Source organism: Natator depressus, chromosome 15 (genome assembly GCF_965152275.1).
Source record: "Natator depressus isolate rNatDep1 chromosome 15, rNatDep2.hap1, whole genome shotgun sequence".
Classification (NCBI taxonomy): domain Eukaryota; kingdom Metazoa; phylum Chordata; order Testudines; family Cheloniidae; genus Natator; species Natator depressus.
This window is the reverse complement of record NC_134248.1, coordinates 9,460,608-9,475,542: the sequence shown is the minus strand read 5'-3', so window position 1 is coordinate 9,475,542 and position 14,935 is coordinate 9,460,608. Positions and strand designations below refer to the sequence as shown.

Below are 14,935 nucleotides of genomic sequence, written 5' to 3'. Positions count from 1 at the left end.
CCAGTAAGTGTAAACAAACCCTGAGTGATTGGCTGAACAAGTAGGAGGACTGAGTGGACTTTCTAGGCTCTAAAGTTTACATTGTTTTGTTTTTGAATGCAGTTTTTTGGTACATAATTCTACATTTGTAAGTTCAACTTTCATAATAAAGAGATTGCACTACAGTACTTGTACTAAGTGAATTGAAAAATATTTTACAATACAAATATTTGCAATCAAAAATATAAAGTGAGCACTGTACACTTTGTATTCTGTGTGGTAATTGAAATAAAAATATTTGAAAATGTAGAAAACCATTTATTTAAATATCTTGGATTTCTATTATTATTTAACAGTGCAATCACACAGTGAACTTTGTAATCGCTTGACAGCCCTAGTCTATTCATTTAGGGTTTGAACCTTCCAAGTGATGTTATAGTGGAAAGCGTCATTTTATGGAGATGCCAGCTCCGATTTAAAAGTTGAATCAGAACCCTAATGTGCCCCCTTTGGGAAGGGAGAAGGAAAACTTACAAGATGACAGGTTAGAAAAAGTGAACTGGACTGTATTTTTCTCCAGGCCTATTCTCCACAGTGTCTACCCTCTTTATCCCAACCATAAAACATTTTGAAGTACAATCCTCTTTTAGTATTAAAAGCTTAGTACCTCCCAAGTACAAGGTGTTTCATGAATATAAGACCAGAGACAACAAATACATGCAGACCACCATAGGACAAGTTGTTTGAAAAATAGTTTTCCCACAGGCCTTTTTTGGGGTGGGGTGTCTAATTTGTGCGATGGCCAGGATAGGCAAGAAAAGTTCTCCCACGTCACAAATGAAGTAGAAAAGGAAAATTGCCAGAACATAATGGGAGGGGACATTTTCATTAGAACCTTGTAAAAAGCTCACTAAAAAAGACTGCTGCACACTGGTGCTACTCCAAATGGTCAAAATCAGGAAGGACTGAAATTCAAAGGCAGCTGTGGAATAGGACAGGGTTTAGAAGGAACTCAGGCAAAAGCCAAAGGGAATATTAAAACTTGGGGGCAAATACTTGGAAGAGCAGAGTGTGACAGTATTCCAATGCTGCTGTAAGCATTCGACACAGGTTTTCGTGTCTCAGTATAGATATATATAGCCATTTTAGGGATCCAAGACCAGCATGTGCACATGGGATGAAGCTGAGACCAAGTTTTGACCCTTATTTGACATGATGGCAGCACTGATGAGCTATGGAGAACATCCCATCAAACCCTTCTCCTTGCCCACTGAGAGGAGCAACCTCTCCTTCAAGGCACACATACTAAGTTTACTTCCTCCCCCACTTTGTTCACTTACTCTCCGTTAATACTTAATATACTTAAGATGATCTTCTCCAGCTACTCCCTCACATCAGCCACAATAGCTCAAAATATTGCCATCAAGCTAGCGAGAATGTTACAGGGCATCTTTAACATTCCAGTAACACTGAACACATGGGAGGGGGAGAATGGGTTAGGTTAATCCATTAAACATGACCTAATCGGAACATGAGTACTAAGTCAGACATCAGTTTCCCTCCTCCCCCGCAAGGTGGAAGCAGCCACTGGTCAAGCAAAATTGTGTGTTTCTGAATCAGTTGTGTGTGGAGGAGGCAGATGGGGACCTGGGATTAACAAAGGGCAGGAATCCTGTCAGTCCATTAGTATCAGATGTCCTAGATGTACATAGAAGGAAGCCATCACTAAACACTTTTGGTGATGTTTTTTGTTCCACACTTATGCAAGTATCGGATACTATCTAGAGCCAGGCACAATGTGGACATGGGGTTGTATAAGCCTCAGTGCACAGCTTTGACTGTGCACCTCATCTTGATCAGCAGCCTCCCCTTCTGTTGCAATCCTGGGTTTTGCTTGACCAGTGGCTGCTGTAATGATCTTCCCACCAACCTCCATCCTTCCACCTTGCGGGGGAGGAGGGAAACTGATGTCTGACTTAGTACTCATGTTCCGATTAGGTCATGTTTAATGGATTAACCTAACCCATTCTCCTGCTGTGTTGACGGGAGCGTGCCTCCTGTCGACTTCCCTTACGCTTCTTGGGGAGGTGGAGTACACACATCAATGGGAGAGTGCTCTCCCATCAATTTAGCAAGTCTTCACCAGACCCGCTAAATCCACACTCGCTGCATCAATTGCAGCAGTGTCGATCTACTGGTAAGTGTAGACATGCCTTAAGATTCCACCATGGGCCCAAGACCCAAGTGTGTATGCACAGATTCATTACTGGGACTTCACTCCCACCCAACTGTAGTAAACAAAAGGAATGGAGAAAGGTAATTTGAAATATTTCATTTACCCAGATATGAAGGAAATACAAACCTAATCATGAACAAGAAGGCATTTTAAAAGCAAGACTAAAGACCCCTCCCCCCCAATTCTCCCACCCCCAAGTGACAGACACTGACAAAAGGAGCATACTATAACTCATTGCCCAACATTTTCAGGTGGAGACCTCAGTTTCATTCATTTCGAGGGCAGAAATTTGATACTCTTTCCTATCTGTTGTATAGTTCATGTTGATGCATCAACACATTTCATGGTGGTCTCTGGCCATCAGTGCCCACTTGTGAATCAAGTATTTTTAGAAAATAGCTACCAGGAACCCAAGTGGTTTAAACACACTTGAATGGATGCAACTGTCAGTTAAATATTGTAGAATTACAGCACTTTCGAAGAGGACACTGTAGAGGCTCATCTTGGTTTCTATCAACTAAAACACCCTTGAAAGAGAAACTTTTGTATTACATTTGGGGAATTTAGGCTTCATGTACACTGTCAAGGCCTAGCAATGCAGCTTTTCATTTTGTATCAGGCCCTTTTGAGAGCAAAGATCTAATATCTAAGTTACCCATCAACTGTTCCAGTATGACCCATTAATTAGCTGAGTCATCAATTTCAAGGAACTTATATGTACAGTACTGAAAGGTAAAATTATCAGTGATTATACCGTGCTGTTCATATAATCTCACTGCCTCATGCATAGTCCAGTTAATCCTTTGGGTTATACTCATCTATGTATGGAAATGTAGCATAGCAGTACAGACACACACAGTTTGTTCATCTGAAGGGTTTTTAATGTGAAGAGAAAGGAAGCTTTGGATTCACCAAGTTAGACTGTGTTTAACCAGGTCAAAATCAACTGGAATATCAGCACGTTACAGGTTTCCAGAACACTTCTCACACTTTCCTAAAAAATCCTCATTGCATGGGCAAATCTTTCAACAGCTCATCCAAAAGAATCGATGTCATGTTGTTATAGAGAAAGCTAGTTGGATTAGTCTCCTCCTGCTCAGCACCCTGAGCTTTGCAGAAAAAACAGAGCTAGCTTTCAACAAGGAAAATAGCTGGTTATTCCCCCCCGGTTCAAAACTTAAGTTATGTTGTTTTCAATGTACACACACACTTCACGGTACAAAGATATAAAGATGAGAAAATATGATGCAGAGTCTTCTTAAATATAGTCTCCTGAAATATGAAAAAAGCTTGGAGAAGCTTTATGGCAAACTCCACAAGAAGTCCAGGGCTCCAGGGCAGTGCTTGAGTGTCACTAGAGACTTAAGGACTATTGGGATGATGTGGCCAGCCACAAACGGTCTCTCAGGCGGCCATAACAGCATCTCTGTTGCTATGGCTGGGTGGATAGACTGCTATTCCCTGTAAGAGGGTTCTTTTTTAAAAAAGATCAAGGAAGAGAGTCAGACAGTCATGCAGCTGATCGCCGGCGGATCACAAAAACCCCTCGCTGTAGCTGTCCCAGATAGATCCTCATTTTTGTGCTGTCACTGGTCTTCCTCACCCAAATCTGCATGAGAGAGAGAGAGAGAAGACGGAGACCCGCCAAGATTAGAAATACTGGAGAAAAATCTTTCAGGGATCCTTAATGTCTGCCATAAAACTTGCTTTCTGCAGCTCTCCCTGCTTTCTTAGGAAGAATAGAAAACATGGCTTTTTAAAAGCCACCTCGGTATAATGTATCCAATCACCGGCTTTATCCCTCTCTCTGCTTTCAACTCTCTATCAGAAAAAGTAATTGCTCCTCCTAAGCATCAGGCAGGTGAAATTCTCTACTGCGACAGCTCATAACAGAAAGCTTGCATTTGGTTTTACCTAATCAAGAATAAGTCTCTCTAGAGCCACAGATCATAAAATTACTTGTCCTGGGATTTGCTCAGACAAGTAACTATTAGTCAAATGAAAAGCTTGCCCTGATATTGTTCAGTGAAGCATTTCTCACACTATTCAATTATAAGTTGTATCTGGAGATAAAAGGGCTTGCTTTTTAAACACCTACACTGAAAAATTCTTACTACTACAGATATATAATCTATTTAAAAGGACTACAAATTGCATCTACAGAAATAGCCATTTGGAAAATAAAGTCTTTAAAATCAAAGTCATTATCAAGGATTCTGGAACCCAGATCAGATGCCTTTAAAAACTGAATCTGAGCAAATGTCCACCTGGTTTTATCATTTTAACTTTTTTTTTTAAATGTGTTTTCAGTAAGAAAGAAACTTGTTAAAAAATCTTAATATTGCTGCAATTATGACTAGAGTACAATATTTTCCATTACAAAGGTTTGTAAATTTAGTCTTGACCAATTCACATTTTAGTGTTGACTTTCAGGTATAGGTATCTTCTTAGCCATTGACTTCCACCAGCCACAAGGTGGTTGTTGTATACTAGATTACATTATTCCTTTCACTGGGGGAGGGTCTCCAACATCTCCACTAACATTTAAGTGTTTTAACTTTATAACTGGTGAATTTACTTCCAAAAATTCAGCTTTCCATAGAAACGTTATCACACTTGTCAGTTTTACTCTGGAATTGAAACTGTTATAGGTAAGTTCACCTTCTCTAAGCCCTTAAAGAATTCTATCTGCTCCTGATTAAGAGTATATCTAGACCCGAGTACACACATTTTTCCCATTAGGGTTCCTTTCAGAAGTATCTTCCTTGCCTTTCCGTTGTTTGCAGTTGAAATGCCACATTGGAGGGAAAAAAAATCAATCCCTTTCCCTCTTTCTTCTAATCCAGTGCTGAAGCCAGCTGCCTCTGAAAGAATGCTCTTGTTCTACTTTAAGAAAATGCAAGTCTGCATTATCCTTTTGCAAGAGATTTTCTTTAATTTCAGCTCAAGCCTTTTATCATTTACAACATTAAGATCCTTAATGTTAACTGTAATAACCTTAATCAAATTAGCCATTTCTGTATGTGTTATAATACATCTGTTGGCATTTTGTTACAAGTTCATTTAAATAATCAACCATAGAGCCGAACGATTGCCCCATGACTATGGCTCACTGTTATAAGAGAGCATTTCCCATATAGTAAATTTACTTTATTGATGAAATATTTTCTCTTTAATACCCACACTAGAGGTACTTTTTTGGTTCATGGAGGCTACTGAATTTAAGAAATCCTAGCTCCATTATCCATTTTATTGAAAAGTTAGTTTTCATGTTGCTTGCCAATTGCTTTTCTTTGCACAATTCTCCTATTGGCATTGCCTAAATACCAAGTTTGTTTTAGGTTTTGATTCATAACAATCCTAGATGCACATGCCTCTTAACCCCAGAGGAAGGAATCTACTATGCTCCATGGAACCCGAAGCCAAACTTATTCAAACACATAAAAAACTTTGTATCTATAGCAGCCAAAGAGTAGGACACGTGAACAGGCATGTATGTATAGTTACTAACAGCCAGTAATTTTAAACCCAATTACATTGATAAAACCAGGAGAACATTTAAGAAGTTGCTCAACTTTGGCTCTTAATTGTATCTTAAGCCAGTAGTCATTTCAAATTGGCAACTACCCACCAGCTGGCAGTCACCATGCTGCTGTACAGACAGCTGCTGTATGAGGAACCAGTGTCTGGTTTACCATTAGCGTTCATCCTGTTGCTGCAAAAACTGACTAACTTTTGAGAAGTTACTAGCCTGCTTTCTTATTGGTAGGGTAACAGGTTAGTCTCAATCACCACCCACATTTTGCTGATACCATAAGATGTCTGTACAAGGCAAGCTCCAAAATGCCAATTTCAGTCACTGTCAGATGCAGCCCAAAGTTTGAGATAAATGCTTCCCAGCAAGTGAACTTCCAGGAGATTGTGCCTGCTGTTTTCTTTTAAAAGACTACTTAGGATCTTGGTTTAATTTAATGGGCAGCCTAGAGGTCCTGTAACATATATAACGTGGTTAGCAGTAAGGTTGGAATACCCTACCTACACCTAAACTTAGCGACGAGCCTTTAATTCATCCTCTTTTGGGTCCCTAGTGTTTTATGTCAAATGAGAGTAAATATTTGTTCCTGGAAAGTTTAGAGACTAGAAGTAATGGAAATTATTTTCAATCCACAGCTAGGGAAATACAATGCAAATATCCCTCCTGATGCCCTGTCAACTGAGTAGCTTGGGCAGGTCAAGACCACCATATCTACATGTGAAAGGTATTTAAGTCTCTCACCAGGTCAATCATTTGCCTCTCCTCAGCAGAGACAACCAATTATGTGCAACGGTTCTGTAATGTGGATTCTTGGCCATCAAGACTGATCCAAGACCATTAATATTCATTCCACCTAGGAGCTTAAGACAGAGTTGGCTCTGGAGCCAAAGGTGAATTGAACTTCTTTTCCCACTAAGAGGCTCACCTCAAACCCTCAGTCAATAAACTTTTCATTCTGCAGTTATTTCTTGAGGGAATGGTCACTGAAGGTAGCCAGGAGGAAATCAACAGAGGACTAGAGTATATCATAATCCAATTTTAACGGGTTGACTGTGCACCAAAAATCATCTGTGAGCAACACAGAAGAGGGATATGTGAAAATCAATTCGTTTAAAGATGTGTGTGTCAATAAGAGATCAATCCACACTATTAAAGTTACAAGTTTTAAAACCCACTAACACTGCAGAGCAAGCATCACTGGCAGCACAATTATGAAGATTTTTGATTCAACAGTAATTCAGCTGCACCTCAGATTTAGCTTCTGAAATACCACATGACCACATCTTTCCCCAAAGGAAGAGGCTGCTACTCTGCCAAGTTATTTGTATTGTGATTATGAGTTTTTAAGCCCAATTGACAGACACTAGTTTGCTTGCTTGCCTGCACTGACCCTTGTCATTCTCTCATTCTGACCAAAACTTAAAGAAACCCATTACCTCGTTGGCTCCTACAGAGCTGATCACACAGCTGATCTTAGTGTTCTCTTTTGACTCCAGGTAAATAGCCTGGCTCTTGTGGTACCTGCAAAAAGCAAAGCATTAATCTGTTAGCTGCCCAGGAGATCCCATCTACTCTTCTGAAGATTTAGAAAGTCATGAGTAGCTTGATTTATGAACCACACGGATTCTATATGCATGAGGAAAGTACCAAGGATTCTCGCTTTTCTCAGCATATTCACATCATTACATAGCTAAGAATTTAAACCCATTTCTCTCCCCACCACCTGCACTCAAACATTACAAACACAATAAGCTGAAAACTGCAGATTCCCTCAACCCCACTCTAATTATGGGGAGTTGTCAGTAATTGTATGTTTAAGGTTTTAATAGGATTTCTTACTTACATAAAAATGTGTAACACCAAAAGTTGACAAATATTTACTCTTAGGGCAGAGTGCTTTTTTTTCCTGCAACTGATTTGCTTCCCTCTTTCAATAGCTATAGAGTATTAAAACAAACTCATCTGAAATGATCTGAAGTACACAGACTAATAAATGGCTGGATTGTAGGGAATTCTAGGAAACGTATCAGATATGCCATTTAAAAAAAATAATGTTATTAACACTGCGTCACAACTGCTTGCATTTACACCCAATGAAACCAACGAGACAGTGCTTTTTCACTAACGCAACTGGTAGCTTACGCAGGTAGGGAAGTGCTGAAGCATCAGTGTTTCACTGCCAGTTTTGTAATCAAGACCCAGCTCATTTCTCCGGCCTTCTGTCAGGATCTCACCCCCCGTTAGTCCTCTGTGCTACAAGTGTAGTACCCAGCCCAGAACTCAAATCCCTTCACCCCGCCGCACCCCCACCCGAGGTTGATCAGAGGGAGACTCGGTGCAACTCCATTCTGGCAAACATTAGGAATTGCTGTGACACTGCAAATCTCTCCCTCTTCTTGCCCCCTGCTACCTTGACTAAGCAACAAGGGTGACTTGCAACATCATTGGAGCTCCTGAGACTTGCCAATGAATCTATGCGCTAAACCACCTCACTAGGTCCTACAGATGGATTCACTGCTGACTGGTTTCAGAGTAGCAGCCGTGTTAGTCTGTATTCGCAAAAAGAAAAGGAGGACTTGTGGCACCTTAGAGACTAACAAATTTATTTGAGCATAAGCTTTCGTGAGCTACAGCTCACTTCACTGGATGCATTCAGTGGAAAATACAGTGGGGAGATTTATATACAGAGAACATGAAACAATGGGTGTTACCATATACACTGTAACAAGAGAGTGATCACTTAAGGTGAGCTATTACCAGCAGGAGAGCGTGGTGGGGGGGGGACCTTTTGTAGTGATAATCAAGGTGGGCCATTTCCAGCAGTTGACAAGAACATCTGAGGAACAGTGGGGGGTGGAGGGGGGGAAATAAACATGGGGAAATAGTTTTATTTTGTGTAATGACCCATCCACTCCCAGTCTCTATTCAAGCCTAAGTTAATTGTATCCAGTTTGCAAATTAATTCCAATTCAGCAGTCTCTCGTTGGAGTCTGTTTCTGAAGTTTTTTTGTTGAAGAATTGCCACTTTTAGGTCTGTAATTGAGTGACCACTGGTAGTACGTCAAGCCCACAGATTCATTGCCTGTATGTTCAGGATTGCACTCGGTCCCATGCTCCCACTTCACTGCATGCTTAGTCCCCTGCCCCCATCACTTAACATTTTTTGAGAAAAACATTACACATGAAATAAAAAGCAGGAGGCATAAAACTGGTGTAGCAAACTGGCAAATAGAGATTAGACCTAGGGGCAAGCAGAAGGCTGCAGTGACTTAGGATGTACAGCCATATGAAAGGGGTCAAACAGGGCCAGGAGAACCAGGGATGCAAAAGATGCCTAGGGCCAGAGGTTTAGAAGGGGGTCTGCAGTTGATAGGGATGGATATGGAAGGCGGGGGGGGGGGGGGGGGGGGAGGAAGAGGGCAGAAGACAGCAAAACAGGGAATTTTGTCCATGCTGCAAGGGGTACAATTTCAAGTTAAACATGGGTAAGCGCCTCTCCCCTCCCCATTTCATAATACCCCTTATTTCAAGATCTTCCCTTAACTTTCACCTTCCCCACCCAAAAACATGCAGAGGGATTCAGGAAGGTAGCCCCCATACATTAGGGGTCATAAGGTCAGTCAGAGCTACTGTCCTGGAAACTTGATACTCTAATCAGATTTAAACTTGATGCTAGAAAAGATACAGGGAAATTGCTACACAAAAAGCTTTAACTTGGAGTTAAGGAAATGCATTTGAGCAACCTATCAATGCAGTTAACAAGTTAGGCAACACATCAATATTAATCCAAGCCAACCATAATTCACATGGCTTCTCCTCCACCTGTCATGATACAGACACATCTCAGTCCATGTAATTCCCCAAGAATCAAAACCGACCTCAGATTCCTGTGGATAGTAAAGAAACCAGGGACATTCAATTATGTTTTGATAGAACAGCTTAATCTTGCTAAGGTTGGAATTAAAGTTGTGAAGTGTGATTTTGCAGAACTAGATATGTGCATAATGGGTGATCATGTGTTAGAAATGACACTGTGGAGGTGATGAGTGTTTGGGTGTTATGTCTGGACGGTAAAGCATGTGATTGAGGTTGGTATGGATTTAGTTTGATTTTTTAGTTAGTGCACTGATTAAAAAAAATCACTTGGACAACCTAACAAAGATAGCAGTTTGTAAGTTCCCTCTTCCCACACAGTCTGCCAGTCACTACCATGAAACACAAATACTCACTTGCCCTATAGGCACTGAGCAGACAAGGAAAAAAAAGCAGACTCTTGGAAAAAAGGGGACTGTTTTAGAAAGTCAGGAAGAAAATTACATTTATTGAAGTCTAATATTCGATTTCTCATTTCCTAAGTTCTCATGTCACCAAAGTTGTCAATTACAGACAAAGTCTGTATTATAAGTAGGAAGCCATAGGATCCCACATGACACGTGCTGTATCCAGCTAGTACAAGTTGCTTTGCTTAAATAACATGAGATAAAATATGGTCTTATCTTATTTTGTCTAAGGCATATGCCAAAGGATAATGCAGTGCTTTCGAGTGTTTGGTTTCATAGCCTGAACGTTAGCTTTCTGCATGTCACACACTTAAGGATTCTCCTTGTTAATGCTGTAGTTAAAGTATGCTAGGTCTCTTTATTATCCCATAAGCAGGAATCACCTGCAAATAATCTGTTTCAGTATAATTAAGTGAACAATTTTAGCCAGGAGTACAGAGATGCTCTACAGTTACTGAAGCATTGTTATATTTCCACCTCTGCCCCTATTATGACATGCCTGACATTTAGATCCAGTGTCTGAGCTGCAGAATCATTGCAGTTACTTCCCCAGCAACTGTTCAGTATGCAACTTCCTGTACTCTGACTGGCTGATAGCCATTAGAGTACGATAATTTGCATAATCTGTTATTTCCACAGTAGCCATACTATAAAATACGAAAATCTCCAACAATTAGTTCTATAATCCGTTCTGATTGGCTCCCATACTCAGCATTTTCAGGTTGTTTGCCAGCAATGAAGATTCTAGTCTCAGCTTTACGCCCTTCAGATGGGAAAAATAAATGCCAAAGCATATTTAACAGCTAAAAACAGAAGACGTCGGGTTAACAAAACAAAGACAGGGAAATTAATTAAATTTTAAAATGTTAAACATCTCAGACCTCTATCCCCATTTTCAGGGAGGGACTTCAGCTGGTTCCTTGGTAACTTAATAGTAACCATGAGACTGGGCCAATGAACTGCATTTATTCAGCACAGTCATCTTGTAAACAGGAAGCACTCAAGTTATTACAACCCAGACCCCACCACCTGCTTGAAAACACAGTGCTAGGGTCTGAATAACCCTCACTATCAGGTTGGTAGTAACCAGAAGTTACAATCTGACAGCTCTTCGTTGTCTATATGAAGTGAGTTGGTGTCTTAGTATAATTAACGTACACACTTCCATATCAGAAAAAACACCATTGCAACTGGCACCCTTATTGCCAAGATAAGAAGTGGGCCTGGAGAATGACCTACCTTTTAATCAATAGAGGCGGTCACTCACTGGCAAAGACCCATAACGATGGGTACTATAGAAAACCTTAAACTAGGTAGACAGCAGACCTAATGGAGACTAGCAGGGTGGCAAGGGGAACCAGGCACTCCCGCTGCCTGTTTGTTGATGAAGAGGACTATGTCGCTCAAAGTGGTCAGACAGCCGTTGAGAACAAGGGATAAAAATAGAAGGAGAAAGGTGGACTAGGACAAAATTTACCTGGGAATTTTTTAAGCTGGCTTCTAGGGGAGAAGGAAAATAGTTCTAATGGGTGAACTCTTCCTTTCTATTAGGTAAAGTAAACTGCCATAAAAGCTAGCACACATTGAGGCTGGCTGAAACTTCATCTTCTGCTAGGAAATATTTAACTCAAATTCTGAAGTGTCTCAGCTTGTTCTCGTGAGTAAGTTTTTCAATAAGACAAAGGGACTCCTGTCTGAGGGACAAATGGAATACAAACCAATGCCTCAGAGATGCACACTGGACTTCAGACTGGTGGCCAATAATGGAAGCCTCTCCCATTCCCTGCTACGAAATTCTCTCACTTATTATACTGTGCACATCTAAAGTTAAAATTACAGAAGAAAAAAAAAAAGTGTTTTTGCTGCAAGCAAGTGTTTTAGGCATTGGGGCAAAATTGCCGAGGGAAAAAATAGACTAATTCCACATCCAGCTGGGATTCCTATTATTAAGTCTCCATTTCGTGAAATAAGTTTGCCAAATGTAGCTACAAAAACCTCAAGGAGTCCATTTCTAGCCTTAAACATTAACTATTTTGAGAGGACTGTCCTTTATGTCTCCAGTCAGAAGGAATAAAATGTAGTCATTCCTGAGCTGTCAGAGTTCATTATTTTTGGTGCACACGAGTAGCTTCAGTTTAATATGCATTTAAAAAAAAAAATTACCCTCCCACCACCATAAGCTACTTTGTTATTTTAAAATATCAGCTACTTTGCAGAGGCATTATTACTATCAATCAAAATGTGAGCAGAATTATTCTAGCAAAATGTAAAACAACAAAGTAGTACAAAACTCAGGAAAAGGCAATGACTACAATCCTTGACAATGAAACCCCATGACAATGGAATGTGGTGAGAAAAATATTTATGCTACAATGCCATATGTCCTAACCACATATGATTTTATAAGAGTCCTTTCATGCTTTTGTGAAGCTCATCTGGGGTCCAACTGTGTATTCCTTAGTTTGAATTTGGTGGGAATTTTGCTTGACTAAGAGATGCAAGAGCAGCCTCTGTTTCTAAGAGGGAGGACATATACCTTTTACAGATGTGTCCGTGTGCTTGAAATTTTAGGGAGTGGAGTTTAATACCTATATAGTTTATCCTGGTTTCAGAAAAAACAGGGAAGGATAGTAGTTTTAAACAAAGAAAAAAAAGAACGTAACACACTTGTGAAAAGACTCAGTCTGTTGAAACCTAGTTTCAGCCACACACAAGTTCAAGCTCCTGTCTATTGCTAAACTGCCACTATACATATCAAACCTTTAGTGAAATTTCACTACCAGAGGATTGGTAACAGGAAAATTGCTTTAACAAACTCAGCAAAATTGCTGCTGTGCTAGTTTATGAACTTTTAGTTAAAGCCTTCTGCTTAATAGCTAAAAAAAAGAACAGGCAGTAAATCTGATGAGAAAATGACCTACCTTTTAGGTGCTCATCTTGAGTAGAACTCATTTCACATGGCACCCATTCAGTGAGAAGGTTACAGCAACTTCCCTTGGTTTTCTGAGCTATCATTACACCAAACTAATCTACAACACACGGCTCAACAGTCAAAGTAATACATATATTAGAAGAGTATATAAATTGCTTGCTATTTTTAAAGGACTAGATTGCGTCCTTGATTGCTCACTCTTGCATATTTCATAGGATTAAGCTTAAAAGGGAAGACCCAGTGAAATAAGTTTTGTACAAAATGAACATCTTCCCTGATGTATCGTGAGGCTTCAGTAGCTATATACCCATAAAAATTACAGAGATAAATCTGATCATCATTTCTGAAGTTGGTTCTTGTGTGGGGGTTTGATCTTTAAAGGTTATTTGGTTTTAGTTATTAGAAACATTTTTCATTCTACTCTGCTGGTTCATAATATTTTACTACATTCTGCCACCTTGTGGCATAACATTCTAATGTACCATAAAGCTGAATTAAGAAGTGCCAATGTCGTGAAGAGCTGCTGCATCAGCACCAGTACATTTGGATAATAGTTTAATGGATTTGCAATTGTATCCTGCATTTAATGGTGACTACTTTTTTTAATGTTAGTTTTAATAAAAATACTTCCTCAGTGTTGTAGCACAAAACAGGGCCCCAAGGATAGCAGCTTACATAGCCATAAATACCCTTCCACTAAAGTCAGAGCGGGAAGCAAACCATTACTCAGAGTTCTGTCAGCACTCCTGCAGTATAGAACTATAGCCACTTTTAATTCACTCAGCACAGGTAATAAGTGGCTAGCTCCTGCTCAGAAACACATTTTGCCTCTAAAATGCTTTTTCCAAAGCAAGTTCTCTTTGCGTTCTTTTGTTGCTACAGAGCTCAGACTAACAGCAGCAGCTGCCACATATTCCATCTAAACCTACCATCTTTTATCATAGTAGAGTTTGCCATCTTCAATCCGAGCTTCAAACCGCTGTGCTGGAGACTCTGCAGGTGTGGCTGGCAGGTGTTCTGGAGACGAAGGAGACGCTGGAAAAGAAATAAATTTATATATACACTAGCATGTGCACATCAGCATATATACATGCAACAGGAAAACTGACTATAGGCATAAGTCGTAGCTTCAGAGGTGTTAATGCAATTTCACTGACTAAAGAGGTGTGGTATGAACAGAGGAACTCTAATTTACTTCTGCTTTGACATAAATGCCTTCTGTTTGGGCTAGTCATTTCACCTCTGTGCTTGTCTCTTTTCACGTAAAAGGGCTGTTGCCAGGCTTCTCTCCAAGAGCTTGAAAAGTGTTAAAAGTAGCAGACAGACAGAATGGCCCTTGTATTAGCTTCTGACTCTTGTTATATAACTAAACCCAAAACACAGAAATAAAGCCACCTATAAACACAAGAGAAATATCCAGACCCCACTGGTGAATTGTGTAGCACAAGTCTGAAAGTCAAGTGGCCCCACCCACCCAAGAAAACTGGGTGAGCCATCTCAATACACTGTGTAGTGAAGATGAAACTCCTCTTACAAAAGCATTTTGGTCGATTCCTGAATCCTACATTTAAACAGGCAGACACCTGCACAATCATATTTCACTATTCATAATGCTCGTTTTATAAAAAAGTAAGATGGCAGTTTGGAAGCAGCAGAACTGCCAGTAATTCTCATTGGATGGCTAACCACAGAGACTAAAAGAAGTTCCAATTTAAAGACTGCTACAAGTCTCCAACAAGATTCATGTATGCTTGAGAGAACATGATTTGTACCCCAATATTAATATCATTGTGCACTTACCTGGTCTCTTGGGTGATTTAAGCTACCAGAAAAGAGAAGAACAAAGCAATTTTAGACATTTGAAATGCAACTTGTGGTATCATAAAAGCATTAGTCTGAAAAAGGAATTGTGACAAATGAAAAGATTCAAAAAGAATTGGAATGTAAAATTGTAAGTAATGTTATTAGTTATA

At 39.9% G+C, this 14,935-nt stretch overlaps 1 protein-coding gene across 2 annotated transcripts in view; it reads right to left on the bottom strand.

Annotated features, from left to right (window-relative positions):
• Positions 1-3,169: 3,169 nt before the first annotated feature.
• The window catches only part of SUDS3 (SDS3 homolog, SIN3A corepressor complex component), a 29,504-nt gene continuing 17,738 nt past the window's right edge, over positions 3,170-14,935 (bottom strand). Inside the window, exons 8-11 of one of the 2 annotated variants that reach the window (XM_074972707.1) lie at positions 14,763-14,784; positions 13,892-13,997; positions 7,187-7,271; positions 3,170-3,824 (exon numbers count right to left, since the gene is read on the bottom strand). In XM_074972707.1, coding sequence (XP_074828808.1) covers positions 3,726-3,824; positions 7,187-7,271; positions 13,892-13,997; positions 14,763-14,784 — 312 coding nt within the window. In that variant the 3' untranslated portion in view covers positions 3,170-3,725. The remainder of the gene's footprint in view (positions 3,825-7,186; positions 7,272-13,891; positions 13,998-14,762; positions 14,785-14,935) is intronic. The other variant, XM_074972706.1, reaches the window with a different exon arrangement.